At 41.7% G+C, this 27522-nt stretch overlaps 1 protein-coding gene across 8 annotated transcripts in view; it reads right to left on the reverse strand.

Moving 5' to 3' along the window:
• PDGFB (platelet derived growth factor subunit B) overlaps positions 1-27522 on the reverse strand; it is a 61738-nt gene that overhangs the window by 15280 nt on the left and 18936 nt on the right. For 6 of the 8 annotated variants that reach the window (XM_042469401.1, XM_042469397.1, XM_042469398.1 and 3 more), the window contains one exon: positions 7014-7110. In XM_042469401.1, the coding sequence (XP_042325335.1) occupies positions 7014-7110 (97 nt within the window). Of the gene's footprint in view, positions 1-7013; positions 7111-13743; positions 13941-15569; positions 15582-27522 lie in introns of those variants that run through there. The other 2 variants (XM_042469403.1, XM_042469402.1) reach the window with 2 other exon arrangements.

Consider the following 27522-nt stretch of genomic DNA (forward strand, 5'->3'; position numbering starts at 1 on the left):
GTTAGAGCCTCCCAAGGAAGACTTACAAGAGACTGCAGCGTTCTGAAGTCAGGATATTTTTCTATCTGTGTACAGTGTACCTGACTTCAGTGCTATGATTTGGTGTGGTTTTATCCTCACCTATGTTATTTGTTTTGCCCTGTTAACTGAGTAGGGCCAATTTTGTGGGAGCAAGAGAAGTAAGAGGATTTTTTAAATTGGCTATAAAGGAACTAGCCAAAATCCTGAGGTATAAAGATATAGCATTGAATACTAAAGTTAGGATTGCCTGTGCCATCATATTTTTAATTTCTATGTATGGTTGTGAAAGCTGGATAGTGAAGAAAGCTGATAAGAAGAAAGTCAGGACATTTGAATTGTGGTGCTGGAGAAAAGTTCTACAGATGCCATGGATTGCTAGAAAGACAAATAAATGGATCCTAGAGCAAATCAAGCCTAAACTATCCCTAGAAGCCAAGGTGACTAAACTAAGACTAGAGACATAGCCATGTTAGTTTGGAATCTCCGTATGTTAAGGGATCATGTAGCACCTTTGAGACTAAGTGGAAGACATTGTAGCATAAGCTTTTGTAGTTACAAAAGCTTATGCTATAATGTCTTTAGCTCAGTTTGTCTCAAAGGTGCAACAAGATCCTTTTGCATAATGATTAACTGAGACAGTTGTACTTTGGACATATCATGAGAAGACATGATTCACTAGAAAACACAGTAATGCTTGGGAAGATAGTGAGGAGTTGCTAAGGTCTGAACCTGGTGCCTTTTGCATCATGGTGCCTTGTTATACATTGGGGTGTGGTTCCAAGATCCCCCATGTATAACAAAATCCGTGGATGCTCAAGTCCCATTAAATATAATGACATAGCAAACTGGTGTCCCTTATAAAAAATGGAAAATCAAGATTTGATGTTTGAAATTTATACTTTTTTTGAACATTTTCAAACCATGGATGCTTGAATCCGTGTATAAGAAATCCGTGTATAAGAAGGGCCGACTGTAATTCCCTCCCATATAATAGAATGAGATGTTATATTTTCAGCACTAAGGATGGTTTGCAAGAGCTTTCAGTCCAGTTCCTATAAACAAACCCTATGTTTTCCCATAGGAAATACTGAATAGAGCAATTCCCGCCACACCTCTGGTCCTCCCTGTAGCTAACAGCCCCACTGGAGTCTAAGGACAATGGTAGCATTTGAAGACAGTGTCTGCTCAGTGGCAGGTCTTTCCTTCTGTGAACTTCTTGACTTTTATAATGGGAAGCAGGGCAGACGTCAGTATCGGGGTACTAATTAGGATTGTGAAGCACAGAGAACTGAAAGCCCAAGGAACAGAAAAAATGACGATAAGCTTCGTACAATATACTACAAGGCCAAGTCTTTCAGGGCAAAGAAATGATAGCTACATCAAAATTCAGTATAGACACTGACATTTTCATCATTTGGGATGTAGTAGGCACATGCCCAGAAGACATATACCATTCTGCACAGTTATAGCACTTTGATAAAACATTTGACAACACTAGCAACTGTTATAGCTTCCTCCTGGAATTTGTAGTTTATGAGGATCTTAGAATTCTATTCCAGAGATCACTAATGCTCTAATTTGAGGGAGGCATTCGTGAATTCTAGGTACTTTTAAAAAAACTACAGAAGCCATGGGACTTAAAAGTGGTATCAAATTCTTATAACAGCGCAGATTAATTCCACCAAATTAATTCCCCATGGACACAGGCCCCTTTCACACTGTACAGTATAGCAGTTTGATATCACTTTAACTGTCATGCCTGCATCCTGTAGACTGCTGGGATTTGTAGTTTAGCAAAGCATTAAAGTACTCCTCTCTAAATTGCAAATTTCAGGATTCCACAGGGTGGGATTACAGCAGTCAAACTAGAACCACAGTGCTCTAAGTGTGCAGTATAAAAGGGCCCCTGGTTCTAAACATTTCATGAAACTACAGATTCTAGGATTCCATACAATGTAGTTATGGAAGTTAAAATGATAACAAGATGCTATAACTGTGCAGTGTGTGACAGTGGTCATTTGGGAGATGGAGCTACCATAGACACTCATGTGACTCTCAAAAGGCTCAGATTTAATCCTGAGCATTTGGGCAGAAGCTTTTTTGAAAAGTGGCTGTTCTCAAATGCCTTGCTCTAAAACCATCTGTATCCCAAGGGAGTGGGAAAAGATTAGACACTGGAACAAAATGATGTCAGTTATTCATGCCACAAAGGTCCTATAACGGTTCTTCCCAAACTATCTTCCACCCCCCCCCATTCTCTGGAATGTTATCAGGCCAGGGAGAGGGTTGCTTTTGCACAGCGGCTAAATAGACAAGGGGGGGAAATAGCAGTGATGCTGACTTGAAAGAAATCTTCTATTCAAAAACAAGAGTTCTCCAGTGAACCTCACCCCATCTTTTCCCCAAGGGTGTCCTTGATAGGGCAGTACAGCTACAGCGGATGGGGGTGGCGGACCCAGCCTTGGAAAAGCCTGTGCTGCTAATTTTGGAAGCCACACCATTGTATGGCCTGAGCTGTCCAAGAGAAGAGGGGTGGTGGTGGGGTGCGGAGAAAGGTCTAGTCACTTTTCTCTGAAGGAAACAATAGCAGAACACAGCTGGTGCCCTCCCTCTCTTTCCCTCCTCCCCTCACAGGCATTTTGAAAGGGAGCGGGAATGCGTTTGAGAATGCGCCAGTGGTCCAACTGGCATAGGAAACAAAAGCAGGAAATTCTGTTCCCCGTAGATAGTGTCTCGGCAAAGATTACAAAGCTACAAACAGACAAACACAAGAGAGAAGGTAAAGGGGGGGGGGGTGGCAGTCCGGGGAGAGGATAGGCAGGAGCAGAAGTTGGACTAGAATGGAATTTACAAAGAAAGCATTTATAAATACATTCCAGGGCCAGCCCGGTGGCTGTGACGCGTGCTCACATTCCTGCACGCGCCAAAACCACCTCTATCCAACTGCCGCCGCCGTGTGACCTCAGTCCAGTGGCAGGTATCCCTAGAGCGTCACTACACAGCCAGGGAAAGATCCATTTTCCAGAGACTGTGATAAAGCAGTCAGTCCGCCATCCTCACCCTGCTTGTTGCTCATTTCTTCCTTTTCCACAGCAGTAAAGGATCAGGAGACCAAAGGTTAAGAGAGAAGCAGCTGTGCAATGAATCACATTAGTCTAATTTCTAGAGCAGAACCTAATGATATTCCCAGACTCCTGAAAAGCCTTCCCTGTATCTTTGAAAAATGTTGTAAATACTGTACTAACAATAACTTTTTTTTTTGGGGGGGGGGATGATATCTTGTTGTTGTTAACTGCCTTTGTGTCAGCCCCAACTCATGGGGGCCCTGTGGATGAGACATCTACTGTTCCCCCTGTCCTCCACTAATCTTAGTTCCTGCAAATCCATGCCCATGATCTTTCCAACTGACTTTCCTAGCATTATTGTCTTTTTCTGATGAATCATGCCTCCTCATGATATGACCAAAGTATGACAGTCTCAATTTGATCATCTCGGCTTCCAAGAAAATTCCGGGGCTTGATCTGTTCAAGGACCAATCTGCTTGTCTTTTTGGCTGGCCATGTAACATATGATGTTATGGTATTTTACACTATGCTAAAACAGATCTAATTGTGAGCTAGCTGGAAGTGACATGTTACTGGCCCCAGAAGGTGTGAATTATTTATGATCCTTTGTGCCTATATTTTTCATTCCTGACCCTGTAGTCAATTTAACTTTTTCCTTTTGAGTAAAGACTTCCTCAAGATTCAAGCTGGAGCATGCAGTTTGGGGGTGAGTCCACTCTGCATGCTCAGTCCATGAACTGCCTTTGTTTTAAAGGCTAATTTAAATTAGTTCTACAAGGGTGAGTTCTTACAAGGGCTGTGCTTAGTTGTATGCCTATTGAAGGTAAAAATAATAATATGTTCAGTGGATTACATACAAATGATAGTCCCAACTAGAGTAAAACTCTTTGAATCAACTGCTGAAAAGTAATTTAACACTAACCCTAAAAGTACCAATCCCATCTTATCTTGGAAGCTAAGCAGGGTCAGCCCTGGTTAGTACTTGGATGGAAGACCACGAATGAATACCAGGTACTGTAGGCAATATTTCAGAGGAAGAAACTGGCAAAAGTACCTCTGAGTATTCCTTGCCTAAGGAAATTAATGGGGTTACCATAAGTTGACAAGTGACTGGAAGGCATACACACACAATTTAACACATATGTAAGTTGCTTCAATGGGTCTATTCTTGTTAGTGCTAGAAAATGGATTTAGACGAATGCAGTCCTCAACAGGTTTATTCAGAAGTAAATTCTTCTGTCTTCATTGTGGCATCCCTCTAGCAAATGATTTCGAAACTACCTCAGTAGGCAGCATTTAGTATTTAAACAGTGCTCTTCTGAGTATCTGAAAGCCGTGCATTAACCCTTGTACAGTAGTATAGCTTTATTAGATATACTATAGATAGAGGAATTTTAGCTAAAAACAATAGTTTACCTAAGGGCCTCCTATTTATAGTGAGTTTACAGGTAAGATGACTTTGGTTTAAATTTAAGAGCTCAAGCTGCTGTGCTGCTGCAGCTCTGAAGCAGTGAAGAGAAGAAGTCAAGAGAGGAACAATAAAGAGAAAGAGGTAAAGACAGGCAGGCAAAATTGAGATACAATTGGATGAAGGAATACATAGTATTTAGGTAGATCAGTCTTCTGCAACTGGGTTATCTTCCAGTTAAATTTGACTACATTCCCCACTGATGATGTGGAATTTTTTTTTGCAATATAGCCCTTCAATCATGAAGTTCCTATAGCAACACTTCTAAAGAGAGTACAACAATACAGTAGTGATATACATAACAATTTTGATCTGTACCAAGAGTGGGTCATTATAAAGCTAATTTTCCCCACTCAAGATCAAGCCATGCCCAAATAATACTCTCCTCCTCCTTTGGGGATTTCAGCAAAATTCATGAGTTTATCACACTGGGGCTAATTTCAGCATTAAAGAGAGATGAAAGTGCATTTAAAGCATCCAGCAAATAAAGTAAAAATGGTGAGTAATTGCGCAAATGATTGTCACACACGATTGTACAAATAAAGCGATATCGGAAATGCATTTCACTGAAATCCAGAAAGTAAAAAGATGCGCGTTAATGCTTCTTTGTGACCACTTTAATGGTGGGTTTTATGTGATGTCGTGTGAAATCGTTTCATGTAATTACGGGATTTTTCTGAGACAAATTCCCAATCTCCTTTGTGTGATAAATTCCAGAGAGAAAGTAATCTATTCCTCCAAAGCCACAAGCAATAGAAATAGAGCTGCATTCCAAACGGAAGGAAAAGGAAGTATTGCATCCCTGATCCCACCCATGGAAAATCTTGAAATTAGTAAGTGGCTCTCACAAGATTCGTTCCACTATAGAATTGCTCGACACCAATTCTAGCTAAATCAGACCAGCTGGGAATGAGTTGGGTTGTAGTCCCACACACCTAGCAGGCTTTCATTTAGGGAAAGCTGATGTAGAAAGACCTATCCCAGCAGCTGTATTTACAAGCAAACCACTACTTCATTTCAATAGGTTACATGTTAATCCCCGTTTCAAAATGTTTATCTCTAACTGTAGTACATTTATTACACTTGCTGCCCAATTAAACATTTCCTTCATCTAGATTCGCCCATGGCAATTCCTAGCAAAACACTGTTCTGCTGTAGTTTCTCAGAAACTGAAAAAGGGCGGGGGAAGATTTCAGCAGTTTAAGAAAGATGGCTTTCTTGCTTCTGTACAACTACCCTAGAATCTCTGGCTGCTCAACAAAACATTCTCATATACAGAACAGTCTCAATACAAACAAGCAAACCAACCAAGATGCTTTTAAGACAACATCTCTTGTTTTCTCTTGTTTTTCAAAAGGAAGCTTCTTACATTACAGACATTGCATTGCAAGAACACTATACATAACAGGGCTACTGTCACTTTTGATACCAAATGTATTCGGCCAATGTAGTGAAGAGTTGGAACCAATCAGAGGGCCTACCTAAGGCCATAGCAAAGAGTCTTAAACACTGTATTGGCTCCCCTTTTGCCCCTCTTCGATTTTCCTTTCTTTGGTCTCAGGAAGAGTGGGTGTTAAGAATCATTTGCTTCTGGTCCCTTAGCTTTACCTCCTAGCACTGGAAGCAGAGGCCTCAGCTGTTGGCTCCTTGGCCTTCCAGCCACATCTATCTTATATCGTGCTGCAGACAACACAATCTCATGACCATCACTTACTAATTTCAAGACTTTCCTTAGGTGGGATCTTGTTTATCATCTGTGACTGTGTGGAGAAATGTGTGGCTTCTTAAAGAGGGCACACATGTATTTCTGCCGTTCTGTGGGTGTTATGATTCTCTTATTGCATATGATGAGAGCTGTCAGGATGCAGAAGAGGGTGCCAGATGCCTACTCCACACAGCGTGTGATCTCTTTCACAATGATCATTTCTGTCATCCATGACCAATATGGCTACCTCAAGACATTTTGTCATCTGAGGCCAAGCAGCATTTGGTGTTCCGCAGCCACCTACCAAGTTAAAATAGCCCGTCCATTTTGGCACATGAGGCAAAAAATCTCACAAGCACTTCTCCCTGTCACTGGCAGTAAACACACAATAATAACAAATTTAATAACTAATGATTTGCCAAAATCTGCTTTCTGAAGTGGTTGCTTCACTCTGTCTAATGGTAGGACTGGCATGGATAATCAATAATTTCTTGGGAAATTAGGTGTTTCTGGTATAGATAAGATACAGGTATAAACAGTCCACATGACAGTCCATGCTAGGATGGCACAAACATGAGCAACCCACACACAGCTTGTGCTCTTATACTGCTTTCCCTGAATGCAGAGAAGAAAGCATTCACTAAGTGCCAGCAGTGACATTTGTGGATAATATACACATATATTTTTTCTTGTCTTACTGTTGCTTTCCCCTAGGACTTAAGGAAGAAAAACATTCAGTGTTGAGGAGATTTACCTACGGAGTCTATCCGCAGAACCCGTTGGAGGTCTCTGATGGAGCGCACCGAGCTGTCACTCAGCATTTCATATATCTCTTCAGGGATGGGGTCTCCCTGCCAGACAATAAAGAAAGAGATTTGGCATTAAATAGATCACATAATGCTAGCTTTGTAACAGCTGCTTTACATTTATTACAGGGAACAAAACCAGTCAAAGGAGAATCTAGCAAAACAGTGAAACAATGTGCAGAAATGGGTCCCAAAGTGTGGAATTGGAAGCCATCAGCTGAGAAAGTCTCTGCCATATAAAGGAAGGGTAAAAATTAGGGTGCTTTCAGATGGTCAGCTCTTAGCAGTACCAATCAAAGGATATCATGCAGCTCTTCCATTGTTTCAATCTTAGAGGATTTTTAATGGCAAGAAAAAAGACAGAAGTAATGGGAAAACACAAGAGAATTACCGGTGAAAGACTACGACATCTGGACTCTTCTCCTTCTAACTCTATGAATAAGGCAGAGCAACTGCATAATAAAAACCTGTTCTGGAATCATGCTTGATGATCTTTAGGATCACACAGCCAAGAATTCCAAACATTCTGCTAATAGGCAGCGTTTGAGACTGCTTCATAATCTCTCCATCTGAAAATTTTTTGGAGTATAACCCTACGCAATTATGTAGAATCATGTATTGTCAATGGCGTTTGCTCTCTTGTATGTATGTTTAGTACCACAGTTTTAATGTGTGGCTCTATAATGTCTTCCAATAATTCATTTATTTAACATATGCCCTTCTCATGTGAAATTAACTGTCTGAAGATGTTCTCCAGGGCTTATTCTCTTTTTGGTGGTTTTATGGTTTTGACTAATAATATGGAGACCACAGTAACTATTAAAAACTAAGTAGGGGAAAGAATGCTGATTTTTTTTTAAAATCAGTTTAACCTCTTTTTTATTTGACAGTGAAAGTTCAAACACATTGTAATTTACTTCAACCATGATTGATTGCTTTGCAAGGTTGTTCCAACTCCAAAAGGTTGAAATGCCTCTTCAAAGGTTTGGTTACAGGCAATAAGGGCTGAAAGCTGAGGTATACTGCCCCTTCAGTATTTTGCCTTGGGATCCCCAAGAATATACTTGAATTTGAATTCAGTCCTCTGGCTAAAAGATATTCCCCACCTTTGGTTTAAAAGAAGGCCAGCTTTAAGACAAAGGGAGAGTAGAAAATGGAGAGAGGAAGTGCTTAATCTCTTTTCCCAACCATTCTTTCCTCCAAATAACAATTACCCCCTTCCCTTAGTTACTTCATAAGCCCCACATTCTCTCTCCAAATATTCAAAACACATGCAAACATATTCTTGAATCATCATGCAGTGAGTTACTTTGGTGATGAATTGGGTAAGATAGTGGCAGCTGGGGGAAATTTCCTCAATCATCTCTCTTAAAACAGTTCTTCTAAAAACAATTTTAAAATCTCAGGCTCTAATATGTGTGGTACAACATAATGTGTAGTTTGCCTTTAAGCAGCATTTCACACATCTACGCTGTCTATCTATGATTGTGAAAATAGTGACTATTTTGCCATAGCAACACATTTGGAAGGCAAAGTGTGGTACAGTGCTTCAACATTTTTGCAATCTTACCAAAATAAGACACTCATGATTTTCACATGTGACACTGTGTGGGACATAATAAAAATAATAAGCCAGGGTGGCTTACATGTTAAAACATACAGTACAATCCCATATCTCAATATCCCACCCCCCTAAAATACAATTAAACAATTCAAAAATTTAAAACATACTTTAAAATAACAAACAAATCAAGAGTGGCTATGACCAAAGTCAGGGGTATAACAGGTTCGACTTTTTCGGTGGCTGGTAGTCTATTCAGGAAAGACCTGCCAGAAGATATTTGTCTTAACAGCTTTTTAAAAGCTGTTTAAGGTGGTAATGTGATGGATCTCATCCATAATCTAGGAGGAGTAGCCGAGAAGGTCCTCTGGGCAGTTGCAGACAATCTAGTTTTTATGACTGCGCGGGATGGATTATATGGAAGGAGGCGGTCCTGAAGACAGGTTGGACCTAAGACATTTAGGGCTTTAAAGGTGATGACCAACACCTTGTACTGCGCCCAGAAACTGATAGGCAGCAAGTGAAATGAATTTAAGATCGGTCTCTTCTAGTTTTACGTGATACCAGCCTGGCTGCCATGTTCTGTACCAATTGAAGCTTCCGAAATAAGCACAAGGGTAAGCACATGTACAATGCATTACAGAAATCGAGACGAAAGGTTACCAGCGCATGCACCACAATTTCAAGGTCCTTAACTTCCAGGAAATGGCACAGCTGGCCTATCAGCCAAAGCTGATAACAGGCGCTCCTGACCATTGCATTTACCTGTTTTGTCATCTGGAGTGACAGATCTAGGAGCACCCCCAGACTGTGAACACAATCCTTTGAGGAGTGTGACCCCATCTAGGACTGGAAGTTGTATCCCAATACCTGGGTTCGGGGCTGCTACTGTAAGTGCCTCCATTTTGTCTGGATTCAGTTTCAATCTGTTTTTCCTCATCCAGTCCATTACCACTTTAAGACATTCACTGAGAGGAGAGACTCCATCTGAAGTCAAAGCTGTAGACTGAGACATGGAGAAATATATCTGGGTGTCATCAGCCTATTGATAACACCCCGCCCCATGTCTCTGGATGATCTCTCCCAGTGGCTTCATATATATGTTGAATAGCATTGGGGACAGGATGGCGCCTTGAGGGATGCCACAATTAAGCTCCTTTTTTTTGCTGAGCAACTGTCCCTGAGCATCACCCTCTGGAATCTGCCTGAGAGGAAGGAACGGAACCAGTGCAGTGCAACACCTCCAATTCCTAATTCTCTCAGGCATTCCAAGAGGATGTCATGGTCTATTGTGTCAAAGGCCACTGAGAAGTCCAATAGCATCAGGGGTCACACTACCCCTGTCGATGCCCAAATGAAGGTCATCAGCTAAGGCAACCATGGCAGTCTCAACTCAACATATGCAGAGCTGATCTCCTTACAGAACAAACAGCTTATGTGAGAGAGCCACAGACTTCCATGTTACATCAGCACATTCACATTTGAGATAGTTTCACGGGACATAAAACAGAAATCCTGATCAACCAACCCCATATGATAAATACTTCATGTATATTCGTAAACTACACAGTTGGGATTTGGGAGGAACAAGAGTAATCAATGGAAGTACATGGGCAAACAGATCAACAATTCAGTGGAGAGACTGTCTATATGTCATCCGTCCAACTTCTCATTATAAATCTGATACTTGCTTTTCTTGCATGAAACATATAAACTCACAGTTGTTTCCAGAGTAAACTATGATTATTTAGGCTATGTTAACATTCCTGCAGTAAAGGTCTAGGGTTGTCCCCTTCTTTTTGAACTAAAATTCCCATTGTCCATGCTCACTGAGTGTATTGGCCGCTGCTGCTGGGAGGTGGAGTCCAACAGCATCTAGAAGGCCACAGGTTCTCCAGATCTTCACTAGCATGGATTTATACCATTTTGCAGTTTTTAATCCTGTGTCAACACAAACATCCTTTTCAGCATTGCAGGTGTAAGATAATACACTGTTAGTGAAGGGAGTTTGCTTTGGGGGGAACCCATAAATTGTGATGCAAACAGTAACATTGGACAGTGCTCTAATTTTCCTAAAACAGGTGATATAAACTTTTAAATTGCATTTTATCCTTTTAATGAGTTATGTGGTTTTAATACTCTGTAATAGTTTATTTTAATGCTCTCTATTTAAATGTTTTTCATTGTTTTATCCTTTTAAATTGTAAGCCACTCTGAATCTCAATTTTGGGGGGAAAGGTGGAAAATCATCATCATCATCATCATCGTTGTCGTCGTTGCTGCTACACTGGTACCAGATATTTGGATATAAAAAAAAATAAAGGAAACATGGGGTAAAGTAAGTAGTTTTGTACCTTGGACACTGCTAAACTAGAGCTTGGGGAAAAAATTAATCTATAAATCCAAGACGGCATGTCTCAGCTGGACTACAACTTCCAGGTGTTACTTTTTATTGGACTATTATTTCCATGGCTATGGGATTCTAGAAGTTTTAGTCTGAAAAAATAATCTTTATAAGCACTGAGATAAATGAGTAGTATTTAACAACCTTAATGGCTTTAAAGGAGGATTAGACAAATTCATGAAGCATAAGGCTATTAATGGCTACGAATGATGATATCTATATCCAATATCAAAAATGGGATGCATGGAAAACAGATGGAAGGTGTTAGTGCATTGTGTCCTGCTTGTGCGATTCTTCCCATATGTGCCTGGCTAGCCACTGTAGGACGATAATGGACTAGATAGGCCTTTGGCTTGATTTACTAAGTCCTTATGATTTTATGAACAGAGAGGTAAAACTGAATCAGTGAGATTAGTTCACTCCCTTATCCTTGCTACTTTAGCTTGAGATATGCTCAAAACATGACACACAGTACGCTGAGATGTTCTTTTACACACTCTCAATGGTAAGACGGTGCTTCTGATCATGGGCCCTTTCACACTACACAGTTATAGCACAATGATTCCACTTTAACCACCATGGCTATGAAATCCTAGGGCTCCGAGTTTGGAGAGGCACAAGAGCTGAGTATTCTCAGTACGCCTCCTACATTTGTATATGGGTCCCACTCCACAGGATGTTGGTATGGCAGTTAAAGTGGAGTCATAGTGCTATAATTGAGCAATATAAAAGGGCCTCAAGTCACATTCATTTCACACTTATACAGAGCTTGCACAGGAGAATTTCTGGTGGATTTCCTGTAACCATTGTCAGCAAAATAAAATGCTTTGCATCCACAGGAACATGCCTTAGGATGACTCAGACCACTGATCATCTAGGTCAATGATGTTGTCTACACTGGCTGGCAGGGTCTTTCCAGGTACCCGCAGCATGCAATTGTATGTGTGCTGTCACTGAACTATAGTACCTCTCCTGCCAAGTAACAGTTTTCCGCTAAAATATGCAGTAAATTAATCCCAGTTTTCTCATTAAAAATATATGGATTGTGTTGACCCCCTGCTTTCAATATACAACATCCTCGAATTAGAAAACCAACCCTGCCAAATGTTGAATCACTCCTAGTTAAAGCCTAACTGCAGTAACAATAAGGAAGAAAACATAGTACTGTACTCTATACATGTTTATTCATGACTCGTTGTGCTCTGTATTACTTTTTGTGACTGAAGTTTTAAAAAATGGTGTAATTCAACAAGAAACTATATAGTTTTAACTTATAATTACAAATAAAAAATCTTGACTTAGTTTTTTCATAAAGTTTTTTTAAAAAACATTTGTCGATTTTAACATTTGTCTTGTAAAAATTTATCTTGTAAAAACGCAAGCTTTGTAGAATAAAGATACTGTATATCAATTTTTTTAAAAAACGGTGTAATTGCTGAACTAGGATTTGAAGTATAAGGATTCTGTTATTGCTGTTACATCCCAGTATCATACTCTGGATTAGAGAGACTTTTTAGAATGTTTTGTTAGACAAAAGAGAGCTCTACATAATTATGAAATAAGAGGTGTATTAGAACTACTGGAATATACCCACATAACCTTCCCAATTCTGCTTTCCTGGGGCTTGTTTTGTATCAGGAATATATGCACCTTCAGAACTGGAAAGGAACAGAAAATCATCAGCTTCTTCTCCTTTCCATGAGATTACATTTCTGTACAGGTATGTCCCAGCTTCACAGACACCAGATGTTTTCAGTGCAAATTAGCAAGCTCAGATCAACAATTTTACATATGCACGACATCCCCAGCTCTTTATAGGAAGATTCCCAGTAGACTCCAGAAACCATCTTTAAAAAATTATTACATTGGTGAAGAACCAGCTCCTTTGGCTATGGTTTTGTTCAAAAATCAGATTAAATTTATCCCAGGTTTCATATGGATGGACCTTCTCTAAGGCCTGTTACAGACTGCCAAAATAAAGCTGCTTCGGGTCTCTTTGGAGGTTTGCTATTTAAATGATGACCTAAGAGTCCGGAGGTCGTGCCACACTCCATTCCTAAGCACTGGAGTGCAGCTTTGGTGCAGCTTCCAGATTCTTCGGATGCATGCATCATTTAAACAGCATACCTCCAAAGTGACCCGAAGCAGCTTTATTTTGGCAGTCTGTAACAGGCCTAAGATTCTCTAATTGTTGCTGGATTTCAGATCCCATCATTACCGCCTCAGCCAATCTATCTGAGGTCTGTACATTTCCTATCCTTGGTTTTGACAATATTCTACTAACTAGGCAATATTTTTGTTCCGATAAATACACAAAAACACAACAATGAAGCAGTATGAAAACTGCCTAATCCTCCCACCATTCCAAGTTGAGTTAGAAGGGATGTACACATACTAAAACATAGCACCTGAACAGACAGGCCAAAATAAAGCTGCTTTGGGTCACTTTGGAGGTATGCTGTTTAAATGACATATTTATCTTAAGAGACCAGAAGTTGCGCCAAAGCTGCACTCCACTCCTTAGGATTGGAGCATGGCTTTTGTGCAGCGTCTGGCCTCTTAGGACGCATGCAGCATTTAAACAGCATACCTCCAAAGTGACCTGAAGCAGCTTTATTTTGGCCTGTCTGTTCGGGCCCATAGTCTAGAAAAGTAACTTTTCAAATATAGGTAAGTTTTATAGTAGTATTAAGTAGGTATACTTGTATTATACCTTGCCTCACCTAACCGCAGGGGCCTCAGTAGGTTGCGAAAAAAAGTCTGTTGATGGCATAAATTTGTTTACAAGAAGTTAAGTAGCAGTGAAATGGTCTGGACTCAGATCACAGCAAAATAACTTGGTTGGACTATATTTCCCAAAACTGCTCCACCAGTGTGCCTAGTGCTATTGGTGGGCTACGGTATCTGGGGCGTTGTATTAACAGAAACAGCAAAAACAGTTTCAGGCTCTCAGTATCATTATGTGCAAGCATCCCTTGTATTGCATTGTTCTCCTGTGCTCAACTGACAAGCGTATTGTTTGCAAACCCCAAGTTTGTGCAGTGGGAGATCAGATTTGATAAAACAGGTGCATTTTGAAGCATTGCACCTGTCAGGAAATCCACGTGTGAATAAATGGTGCTATCATGCAGATGACAAGACTACTTCTTCCTGATACTTAATACTTGTAGGAAAAGGGACTTTATTTTAGATCTAGACACTTGCTAGAGCTGGGAAGATCCTGTAAGCCAGTATGTCTCTGCAGGAAAGGTGAAGGAGTTTGGTGATAGGCACCTTTGGTAATGAGAGGAAGAGAAACTAGAGAAATCTCTATGGGTTGACAGAGCCTGGGAGGGAGACATGCTGAAGAACTGATTATAGGAATTAGCTCCACTCCCTGTTCAGCAAGGTGGGTTTAGGTGCCAGGTTTTTCTTGTCAGCGATGTTATCAGTTGGACGAAAGCATGTCAACACGCCCAGCTTGTAAAGTTCATTATCCTCTCTCACAAAGAGAGGGGTGTGCAGCCCTGGGCCACAATGCCTCTTTATTCTTCTGTTTTTAGACCAGGTCTGAAGGTTGAACTCCTAGGTTGGTAAAAACCCACTGAGCCCAATTGTACTGCCGTTTGGAGTAAACATGCATTGTTTGGATCGGGTTTTAAAAGCTAGTGTACCAGATCATGTCTGATATTGGAAGCTAAGCAGGAGCAGCCCTGGTTAGTACTTGGATGAGAGGCTGTCCATGCATACAGGGTGGTGTAGGGAGCCATGGTAGTGCAGTGGTTAAATGCCAGTACTGCAGCCACTCATTCACAGCCATAAGGTTGTGAGTTTGATTCCAGCCATGGGTTCCAGGGTCAACTCTGCCATCCTTCCAAGGTCGCTAAAATGAGTAACTAGCTTGTTGGGGGCAATTAGTTTACATGTTGTAAACTGCTTAGAGACTGCTTATTTCAGTATGAAGCGGTAAAGAAATGTAGCTGCTATTGCTATATTTTGAAGGAAGGAACTGGCTAAACCACCTCTGGGTATTCTTTCTTTGCCTAAGAAACCTCTAGGAATCAAAGTGGTGTAGTGGTCTGAACACTGGACTATGGCTCTGAAGACCAGGGTCTGAATCTCAGTTCAGCCATGGGAACCCACTGGGCAAGTCACATTTTCTCAGCCTTGGAGGATGGCAATGGCAAATCCCCTTTGAAGAAACTAGCTAAGGAAGCCCTATGATAGGGTTGTCTTAGGGTTGCCATAAGTCAGAAATGACGTGATGTCACACAACACACACACAGAAAAATCTATGAAATTAATAGGTCAACACAAGTTGACAAGCAACATGAAAACACACACGCACACGCACACGCACACACACACACACACACACACACAGAGCTCTATTGAGACTGACTTCTTCCCATGGTTTCACAGTACTCACTGAATAGGAAACTGTTTCACTTCGAACAATCCCAGTGGCCTGGTCTGACAATGTCCCATAGAATTGTACACAAACACATGCACACATGTTTCAGACAAGCAGACACTCATAAACCTAATAAGGAAAGATACCTTGTGCAAACAAGTCACTTATCCACTTCCGTCAGTGAACTGACTGGGAGAAAGGAGGAATGGCAACAAAAAGGAGGAGCCTGTCCCTTAGCCAGTTGGGGTTGTGGGATTTATTTTCTGCTCAGCATCTCTGAAGGTGAAGTTATATGTCTAGAAAAAGTTAATGATCTCCTTTTAACTGCTAGGTAGATCAAAGACGACTCTTGCTTGGCTGGCTGGCGAACTATCAAGTGCCTCCAGGCTGGTCTTGCATCAGTGCAGGGCTGCACATTCCAAGCTCAATGTGGTTTTCATATCTCCTTGTCTGCTCTGTCTTCCCAATCTTATGGCTTTCCCTGTGTACACTATGTACTGGCATCTACAGCCATATGCTTCGCTAGGCATGAGCCAGCACTCCCGTACATTTTACGGAGAGCGAGTGAGCAATGGTTCATGAGTTAGGAACAGAACTTTGAAAATTGGCAGGGGGGTTATGGGAATCATAGTCTAGAAAAGTAACTTTTCAAAACTCTGATTTGTCTGAAGGTAATATTGGGAACACGGCATGTTCTAAGATCCCTGCAGTAAGTTCCCTGCGCTATATGGATATGAGCCAAGGTTGAAAGCTTCTTGAGCCAAAGCTAGGAGCCAATATGTTCCACTGACAAAGGACACTTTTGTCCTACTCAGTTATAGATAGCACTATGATTCCACTTTAACTGCCTTGGCATCCTCTTATGTAATCTTGTGGTTTGTAGTGTGGTGAAGCACTAGTGTTTTCTAGCTGAGAATTGTAAATGCTCTTCCCTCCATTGCAAAATCCAGTGTTCCATAGGATTTTTCCATGGCCATTAAAGTGGAATCATAGCACTATAACTGAGTAGTCTGAAAGAGCCCCAGGCAAGGGCAGCAGCAGTCCAAAGCAGTTTAAAGCCAGAAGCAGATTCCAAATGCCTTTAAAGTGAATGAATAACATTTGTTTGATGATTTAACATTGGCATTTACGCTAATGCTTCCAAGCTGTGCACACATGCAGAGTCATAATGCTCTATCCCTTGAAAGCTGCCAAAGTCACTTGCTGGTCCTCTTCTCTGCCAGTGTCACCTGCCAGTCTAGCCATGTAAAGTAGCCAAAACAGCAATGTGCCCAATGCAACTGCTGCCGCCTCTGCTTCCTCATCTCCTCACCCTCCAGCATATGACAGCTGCAGGGGAACTTTTAGCAATATATGCCAACATTTTCCCAGTCTTTGTGACTGCTGCTTCTGGTGAAAGAACAGGCAGGATCAGGGCAAAAATACTGCATTGCAACCCTGGGCATTTGTATTGTCTGTATTGCATAGCAAGACTAGCATTGGCAGGAGGATGGATTCCTCATATCCAGAGTTACACCCAGTGGCTGTGCTAGGTTTCTCTGATACCTAAGCTAGGCAATCCAGAAGTCTAGACTTCAAACTTTACGCACAAATCTATATGCTCCTTCAAAAGACACAGACCCTAAAATACAATATGCTCACGAAAACTAGTTTTTTTGCTTCATGAAGCAGGAAAAAAAATCTCCAAGTTCTCTCCCTGACAGTAAAAAAGGATTAACTAATTCACCTGCATTTGCTCTCCTTGCTTTCATAATATCCCAGATAAGTTTCCAGAGGCAGCCACCCTGTTCTGCCTAATGGTATGCTGACCTGGGAGAGCCAGAGTGATGTAATGGTTTTGAGCACTGGACTATAAATTTTGTGACCAGGGTTCCAATTCCCACTCAGCCATAGAAACCCATTGGATGACCTTATGCAAGTCATACTCTCTAAACCTCAGAGAAAAGTAAAGGCAAACCCCTTTTGAACAAATTGTGCCAAAAAATTCCTTGATAGGTTTACCGTAAGGTCCCCATAAATTAGAAATGATTTGAAGGCACACAACAACAACAACAACAACAACAACAACAACAACAACAACAACGGTTGGCCCTGAATTTACTACTTCCTTGACATGAAGTGCTGCAATAGATAATCTAGGACAGAGTTTGCCAAACTGTAGCAAAACCAAGCAGCCAGTTTAATATCCTGCAGGTACAGAATAGATTATGATCTAGAAAAGATTTGAGAGCCACACCTTTTCACTACATCCATATGAAGGTGGGAGTACTATAGAGCCTGAAAGTGTTCCCATGAAAAGGTAATCAAAAGCCTGAGCCATGCAGCTATATACAGTGGTTCCCACAGAAACCATGTATATGCTCAGCGGTTTCTCATGATGATTCTGAGGTTCCAACCAGAAAAATACTTTGCAGCATGAGACCAAGAAAACAAGAGTTGTGAAACTGGGAGTGGGAGAATGGGAAGTGGTTCTAAAGGCTCAGAGAGGAACACCAAGCGCTACACTTCTGCATTCTGCTTTATTTGGTCACCAATTCTTTTGAACATTCAATGTGCTAAATTAGGTTTATGGGAGATGAGAAGCAAGGGAAGATCTCCCACTTTGAACACTTCAGGAAAGACTTCCACCTTATTTTTTGTTCTAAGAAATGTGATAGGCTATGTAATTCTTCAGAGATTTCATTAATGAGGTGAAAAAATGTACAAGCAAAACCCCCATGCCTGATGGAAGAGCCCCACCCAACCTCAAGATTTTCAGCTGCAACTCCTATCACCCCCAGCACAGACAAGACCATGCTGGATAGGGATTAGGGAACTGCAGCACAACAGTTGTCTTTTCACAGTAATGCCTGTCCTCCACTGAAGGTGGGTTACCAAAAGTCATTATACCTTTTGAGCAATTTCCCAGCTCTGCAATCCACCCCATCCCTTTTGCTCCTTTGGCCCTCTGTTAAAAGATTTGGAAAAGTGAAGATTTTAATTAAGCCAGAGTGCAAAGTGGCCACGGAAGTATGGTGGTGGATGGTGGAGCGACAATGTAGACAATAATAAAGAAATTGCAATCCAAGTCTTATATGCCCACCATGCCTAATTGGCATATGTTATTGTCACCAGCCTGATGGTAGCCCACCCACAAAATCCCAGCCTTTTGGAAATTGATGTGCTCTCTGCCTGTGGCTCTGTGGAGGTGCATACTTGGGTGGAGTGCATACTGCACACGTGGAGAATTAAGAGAACAAAGCTAATTAAATTATTTAAAAAGATGTTCCTTTGCTTGGGGGTTGTGGTGGGGAAAACACCGTGACATTCCTCAGCATGGAATAACAGCAACGAGTCTCAGCACAACCTAGCAAAGGATACCCAGCCTGATGCAAGGGCCATCCCTTCCATGTCTGGAAAAGATGCCTTTAAACCCTTCTGTAAGGACACCCAGCTGTGGGCTGTTACCTCTCAGATTCTTGACAAATCCCTTCCATAGGTCAATGGAAGCCACTCCTCCTACCTGGAAGCCTATTCTTCATGAACAGAGAAACACTGTAAATTAGGATTCTCCTACTGGTTATTAGTTCAGATTTTATATTCATCCTCACCACCCAGAGAAGTCTATTATAGTCTCTACCCTTCATGCAAGGGCAGACTGTAAAGAAAGGGGGAAAGTGGGGTGATTTTACAGAGGCATGATGCATATGGATAAATCATGGAAATTACATTTTCTCCTAGGCCTACATCAGTTGAGACAAACAGGTGCACAAGTTAGTTTGTTGTTTCAAAGGTGCTACCCTGCCTTAGCATCTCTCCTGATTGTTTTAATAATAATTAATAATAATAATAATTAATAATAATAATAATAATAATAATAATAATAATAATTAATAATAGGAGCCCTGGTGGCGCAGTGGTTAAATGCCTGTACTACAGCCATTCACTCAAAACAAGGTTGCGAGTTCAAGACCAGCAAAAGGGCCCAAGCTCGACTCAGGCTTGCATCCTTCCGAGGTCGCTAAAATGAGTACCCAGACTGTTGGGGGGAAATTAGCTTACTTGCTAATTAGCTTACTTGCTGTTCACCGCTATGATCTTTGGAATAGCGGTATATAAATAAAACAAATTATTATTAATTATTATTATATGTCTGCAAGATTCCTCCTTTTTATCCATGCAGCACTAAAATGCAGAAGTTTGCTTCCTAGTAGATTTATCCAAAATAATGGGTGAATGTAAAACATGTTGGGAAAATTACTTTTTGTCCTACAATGGGCTGTGGGATTCTGAGAGCTTTAGTCCCCAAAATAATATTTTCAAATGCTAACAGAATAGAATAGAAATTACAAACAATCTGGATTAGAGAGGTTGCATTGCTTAGAACTTTGCTTGTCTACAAACACCTGGTATTTCAGACATTTCACAGACATAAAATGTTTCTTAAAAAACCCTACTCAGTGCTTCTAAAAGAAACCACTATGTAGCATTCTTGTCCAGGAATACAAAAACTTGATTTCTTGCTTTCCTCTGCATTATGGCATAAGGAAGTTTCCCCTCTGCAGCCCCTCTGCAGCCAATAAAAAGTCATGCATAGTACGTTGAGAGCACCTGCCATTAAGAAATTATGAGTGGCAGCCAACAGACCAAAAGTTAACAGCAAAAGAGTCAGTGTTGCTGAAGCAGGGAAACCCTGGCAGGCTGCATGGAAGCCAGGATTTCCAGGAAGGCAGGTGCCATATTCAGCCAGGGGATAACTGTCTGATCAGGGGGCTGGCATTTCTGCAGCCTAATCCCAGATCTAAGTGACAATGCAGCATGCGTGGACATGAGCATAGGAAGGTACGTGCTGGGTGATGAGTAGGGAAAGGATGATTAAGCCAAATGGCATGGGGTACATTTCCTTTTAAACTCAGACTACACTGTTCTGTCAAGGAAAGGAAAAATGTTTACTGCCTGGGCAGGAAATACAAATTGGCCACATGTATACAACCATAGTGAAGTCCACATCTTCCCTTTATGGCCAGGGTAACAATGGAACAGCCACAGGAAGGAAGGCTTCACACCCACCCATTCTCTTGTGGTCATACAGTGGTTGACTGAAATGAAGGGGGGGATGTATATTTGGTGCAGGGCTTTAAAGGAAAAAAATCCCCTGTATCCCACATCTTAACCACTCATTGAGATGCAGTCTGCACCAGACTATTGCTGGAGGTGAAAGTCAGTGGATTAGTACTAGAGACATTGTTTTCATTGCCTCCCATCTTGGTTGGTTTATTACCTGGTAGTTATACTGTAAATGCAAGCAGGAGGAGGAGGAGTGCTGTCTTAGGATATGTAGATCCTCCCTTCAAGGGAGTAAAAGAAGACTTTCTTCCTGTATTAGCACAGATCTTATTCCCAATACTGCCAGAAGAACAGGAAATGAAGGAGTTTATCACATGTGAGGAATTTCTCTTAATTTTGAATGAAAAGAAAGTGGGGCCAGAACACATTCACGTGAATTTGCTAGTTTAGCAAAATTGCATGAATGCTCATTGCATTCAAACTGGCTCCCCATTGCCCAAAAATAGCATGCCATTGCCCGAATTTGCATGTGGCAGTCTATCACGCAATAACGTGAGACCTCATGATTGCGTTCAGACTGACTTCCCATTGCCTGAATTTGCGTGTAGTAGGTTATCATGCAATAATGTTAAACCCCATGATTGAGTTCAGATTGCCATTGGATTATACTTCCAATTTCCCTTGTCTAATAAACTCCAAAGATAAGAGCAAAGAACAAGGATGGCCAAGACCCCACCAAATTAGTTGTCTGGATAGTGATCTGGGCAGCTACAGCACAGGGCCAGGTTGGAAAAAGGAAGCTATGGTTGGGACTCTGTGGCCAAAGCTAGGCAGCTGTTGCAAAGAATAAAGCTGTGCTTTGCAAGATGCATGCAACTGAAGTACTGTATGTTTTCTTTCCAGCATGGGATGCTTTTGCACTGGGGCTTACTTTGCAATATTGCTACCCTGTCCCATATTGTAAAATTTCTGGATGGCTTGCTATGACATCTGGCCCCAACCCCATTATTTTGGCCCTACCCCATACCCTTAAACCTGTCCATGGCTGGAATGAATTTTTCCCAAATTGGAATTTAGACCTGGGTCCCCATTCTCACACCCCTGACATAGTGGCTCCCACTGTGAACAAGACAGTTTGCAACAGAAGTCTAGATCAAGAGAAGCAATTTAGATCAAGGGACGTAATAGTGCCACTTTATTCTGCTTTGGTCAGGCCTCACCTGGAATACTGCATGCAGTTCTGGGTACCACAATTCAAAAAGGAGGTTGACAAGCTGGAGTGTCCAAAGGAGGTGACTAAAATGGTGAAGGGTCTGGAAGCCATGCCTTATGAGGAGTATGTTTAGCCTAAAGAAGAGATGGGCAAGAGCTGATATGATAGCCTTGTTTAAACATTTGAAGGGCCATTATACTGAAGATGGAAAAAGCTTGTTTTCTGCTGCTCTAGAGAATAAGACATGGAACAATGGATGCAAGCTACAGGAACAGATTCCACCTAAACATTAGGAGGAACTCCCTGACTGTAAGAGCTGTTGACAGTGGAACACACTCCCTCAGAGAGTGATGGAGTCTCCTTCTTTGGAAGTCTTTAAACAGAGGCTGGATGGCCATCTGTCGGGGTGCTTTGATTGTGAGTTTCTGCATGGCACAGGGTTGGACTGGATGGCCATTGTGGTCTCTTCTAAGTGCAATTACAGAATGTAGTGTATGCATAGAAGCAAAAGCTCTACAGAGTTTCCTTATGATGGTAAGCTGAAGAACACAAGAATAAAATAACTGATAGGAGGGTGTGGGGCCTGCAGCAGGTAGCTGGTGCAGTACAATTCTATTTGATGGACTTCCTTAACAAATTCTGTCCTTGAAGAAGAGACTAGGGAAAAAGCACACAAATATCATTGTCACTGTGTTGATAGAAAAGATGTTTTGAGCTTATCTTTATCTTTCATGGGAGCAGTTACAAGCCCTTGATCACTTTTCTACAGGTTTGCATCCCAGCTGAAGACAAACTGGATGGCTCCTTCTCAGCTGCACAAATACTGAGTCCAATACTGACATGATGGAGGCCACACTAGTCCCTTTGTTGTTGCTGCTGTGTGCCTTGAAATCATTTCTGACTTATGGCAACCCTACCATGTTTGTTTGTTTGTTTTTTGCAAGATTTGTTCAGGAGGAGGTTTGCCATTGCCTTCCCCTGAGGCTGAGAGTATGTTACACAGATATATAGAGGAAATAGGATGAAATACATCACTTTTAAAGTCCTTAGTACATGATGTTTCCTTGGGAAAACTTTATTGTGTGCACTATTCTCCTTGCCTGGGGAAGCTTTGTTGTGTGTACTATTTATGCTATTCATTCATATGCAAATAAATGCCTTTCCTGAAGAGAGCACCATCCCTGTCTATTAGGTGCTAAGAGAGCCACGCCTCCTGTTAATTTTGGTGAACCATCAAAATGGGTGTGTGTCTTATTATGCAAGCTCACAGGATCACTGATAATGGTGATTCTGGTGCTCCACAACACAACCTGCTTTCTTAATTTCTCAGTACATGAAAACCTGTTGTATCATGTTTTAGCAACAACTGTATGTTCCTCAGGGCAGAGACTCTGCATTTACTTGTCTCCATTAACTGTCATACATACATTATGGTGCTTAAAAACAAGATACATATGGGGCCTGCTTGCAAGTTTTTGTTGAGTTTATATAAGCTTGCTGAAGCAGCTCCTGCATGACTATAAGACCAAATGGGTGTTTTTTTATATTCACAAGCACTTCATGATATATATCTCAATAGTAAGAAATTGGCAGTATTGGAGGATTTATTCTTCCTGTGAATTACACAATAGTCACAGTGGGAGAAATTGTTTCTTGGAGCTAACTAGGACCTTTCTATAAGCAAATATAAAGGATAATATTTAACAATCTTGTAAACAAATATAGAGCATATCTAATTAATGGTAGTTATTAGAATGTTTACATTCCGGTAGAGCTATCCAAATGTGAAACACATGCAGCTTTCGCTTTGAATACACGCAATAGCGTCAAGCAACAGCACCCACTATTAAGGGGAGGAAATCCATGTTTTAAATAAATATATCATATAGATACCGTATCTCTGTTATGTGTTGTTTGCCTTCAAGTCATTTTAACTTACAGCGATCCCAAGGCAAACCTATCCCAGGGTGTTCTTAGCATGTTTCTTCAGAGGGGCTTTGCCATTGCCATCCTCTAAGAGAGTGTGACTTGCCCAGGGTCACCCAGTGGCTTTTCATGGCTGAGTGAGGGTTCAAACCCTACTCTCCAGAGTCATAGTCCAACACTCAAACCACTCCACCACACTGGCTCTCAGATACCATATCTATTAGGTAACATAGGTACATATTTTGAATTTGGGTAGCTATATCTTTTTTAAAAAGTATGGGGCTTTCTACACAGCCCTTTGGGACGTCCTCCGGACGTCCCATTTTAAAAAAGGGGCGTCTCTTATAGACGCCCCTGTGCCTAGTACGGACTCCGTCCGTACAAGATGGCGCCGGCCCTTCTACATGGCCGGCGCCATCTTTACGTACTGGACGCTGAGCGTCCAGACGCGTCGCGCCGCTGCTGACGTAGCGAGCGCGCCCCTGGCGCCTCGCTACGTCGCAAACGCGACGCCAAAAGAAGCTCCATTTTGGAGCTTCTTTTTTCGGTCCGCGCGGGAGTCGGGCCGTCTGAAGGCTCCGGCTCCCCCGCGGACCTACTGGCGGCGGCGCCAGACCGCTGCAAAGCGGCGGTCTGTACCCCGCCTATGTATGTCAAAAGAAGTGGGCCTTGTGTTGCAGCTGGGAAGTGTTGAGGTCTTGTGTTATTGTTCATGGTATCAGCTTCAACTGACAGTATAACTAAACACTGCTGTTGCAAAGGGAACTTGTAGCACATTTGAGGCTAATTGAAAGAAAAGTTTTTAACACCTTGCCTGATGAAGAAGGCAGTGGAGCTTCAAAAGCTTGCAACATGTATATTGTGCATTTTGGCTGGCAAAATAAAGGAGTATGCATCTGAGGAAGTAGGCTCAAGTCTACAAAAGCTCATGCTACCAACTTCTTTCAGTTAGTCTCAATGCTACAAGATTCCTGTGCATACTTATTTTCCAGACTAAAATGGCTAAGTCTCTGAATTCCAAATATTACTGAACTACACAACCCTCTTGGTCAGGTAACAAGGAAGCAGAAGCTTGTTTCTGATAAAAAGAAAAGCAGCATTATTTCAGAGTAAATCTTGCCGTATTCATTGCAGCTTACTTCCTAGTACAGTGGATCCTTGTTATACGCTGGGGTTTGGTTCCAAGATCCCCCGTGTATAACAAAATCCGTGTATACTCAAGTCCCATTAAATATAATGACATAGCAAAATGGTGTCCCTAATAAAAAATGGAACATCAAGGTAAATTTATACTTTTTTGGAACATTTTCAAACTGTGTATGCTTGAATCCGTGTATAAAAAATCAGTGTATAAGAAGGGCCGACTGTAAATGTGACTGCAATTTTAGTACATCTATTATTATAGCATTAAACACGTCATAGGCCAGATTTTTTGTTTGTTTGTTTTAATCCTTCATAGCCAACAGAAGCTTGTGACAGAAGGACAGATAAGTGCTGGACACTGCATTGCAAACTCATTCACATTCATTTTTGCAGGAATGCCACCATGGAGCGTCAAGTAAATATGCTTATGCAACAATTTAGAGTGTGATGTAGATCTGTGACAGATCTTGCACTGTCATCAGGCAGAGTGAGACAGCTGCCTCAGGCAGCAGAATCTGAGGAGCATGAAAGAGCCGCAAAGTGTTGTCTAATTTCTTACTATTCTGCTTTACTGCATCACTGGGGAGAGGTGCATGTGTGATTTTCTGCCTCCAGTGCCAAAATAGCTTACCACATCTTATTATTATTCGCTTTATTTATAAAGCACCGTAAATCTACATGGCGCTGTACAAAACCAAGTAAAATCAAGAATATAAAAGCCTGCCTATGGCGTACAATCTACTTGGGGGGTGGTTTTGTTGCTCTGCCTCGTACAGCAATATGTAGTGGGTGTGTAGTGGTTTGAATGTTGGATTACGACTCTGAGACCAGGGTTCGATTCCTCCTCAGCCATGAAACCCACTGGATGACCTTGGCCAAGTCACATGCTCTCATAAAGACAAAGGCAAAACCTCCTCTGAACAACTTGTACCAAGAAAACCTCATGATTGGTTCACCTTAGAGTGGCCATAAGTTGAAAACAACTTGAAGGCACAGAGAAACAACAACAAGCCCTCTTCGCAGGTAAGCAAGGTTACCCTGCTTGCCAGGAAATCCAGCAGTTGTCCCCATTTAAATCATTGCTGGTTTGTGAAGTGAGCAACCTGGATTAGTGACTCCATCAAGTGCACCTTTGGCAAAATAGGAATTATTTTATTGTTATTTTTATTTGAACCTGGGCCTCCTGCTGCTGCTGTGCACTTTCAAGTCATTTCTGTCTTATAGAGGCCCTAAGGCAAATCTATCATGAGGTTTTTGTGGCAAGTTTCTTCAGAAGGAGTTTGCCGTTGCCATCCTCTGAGGCTGAGAGAGTATGACTTGTCCAAGATCATTGCAGTTTTGTGAGACATTTAGCCTTCTCTATCAGAGAGCTCTGGTGCCACAATGAACTACAGTTCCCAGGATTCCCTAGTACTGAGCCAGGGCGGTTAAAGCCGTCTCAAACTGGATTATTTCTGCAGTGTGTTTTGGACCATAGTCCAACACTCAAACCAATACAACATGCTGGCTCCTGTTGCCTTTTCCTGTGACCATCCCAGGTGGTAGGCCCGAGACTTTGTAGTCCCACTCCCTCATCACAGCATGCACATAACACACAACACAAAACAAAAGACAAATTCTTCGCTCAGGTTTATGGACACAAGAACCTAAACCTTGGCTGCCACCCAAACCTTGACTCTCAGGCGCTCCTCCTCCTCCTCAAAGAGGAGTGCTTTATTTATTTATTTTAAGGCTCTTCTACAAGCCAAGCTCTCAGATAACGCCTCATTGCCTCCTTAAATACCGAGTCTGAGACCACCTTGTGTAGGAGAGTAACAGTAGTACAGTATATTATTATTATTATTAATTTTATTATTTCTTACCCACCTCTCCCCATGGATCAAGGTGGGGAACAAGAAGAGGCAAACAAGTATGCATCAGTTAAGAACACAACACCAATGAAAACATACATCAGTTTAAAAGAACAAACAAGACACATACATATTAAAACAATATACATTTAAAGAAAGCACTCTATACATGCTCGGCGATGCTTGTTTCCCTATTATCAACAGCTTCAGGGTTCTCTACCCCTGATGAACAAAGGCCTGATATTGTGAACACCTTTTTGTGACTCCTCTCCCTCCCACTAAATAAAAGCACCAGGTCCTATGTCATTTTTGGAAGCTAAGCACGGTCAGCCCTGGTTAGCACTTGGATGTGTTACCAATGAAGACCAGGTGCTGTAGGCTATATTTCAGAGGAAGGAACTGTCTGAACCACCTCTTGTGTACTCCTTGAGTAAGAAAACCCTCTGAAATCCATGGGGTCACCATAAATAGGTAACATGACAGCACACAGACACACACCCTCCTGCCTTTTTATTTGAAAAGGGCGGTGTGGCACTGCATGTCGTTTGTTGATGAGTGTGGGTCCGTACCATGTCCCAAGTGCTCAGTAAATAGTTCTTGCAGAATGGCAGAGCCCTCCTTCTCTTCCTAGCTTTCTATCTCTTCTCTCTACTGCTGCCACGACCAGCTCACGGCAAAGAGGAGCCAAAGCACACACACACATGCACACATGGGTGGATTAATTTCACCAGTCCCTCCCTGACAGCTGTCCATTTCCAGACAACCTGCTGTTCTTTTGTTGCGGGTGTTTCCCTGCCTTCATCAGATTTGCTTTTCTTGCTCTGCACATGCTTGCATGTTACATGACTTTCTCTCAATAGGGTGGCATGAATCAGAGATCACTGTTTGGAATTTGGCATTATTTGTTTTTGTGCCTTCAAG

The sequence above is a fragment of the Sceloporus undulatus genome, chromosome 5 (assembly GCF_019175285.1).
Source record: "Sceloporus undulatus isolate JIND9_A2432 ecotype Alabama chromosome 5, SceUnd_v1.1, whole genome shotgun sequence".
NCBI lineage: Eukaryota > Metazoa > Chordata > Lepidosauria > Squamata > Phrynosomatidae > Sceloporus > Sceloporus undulatus.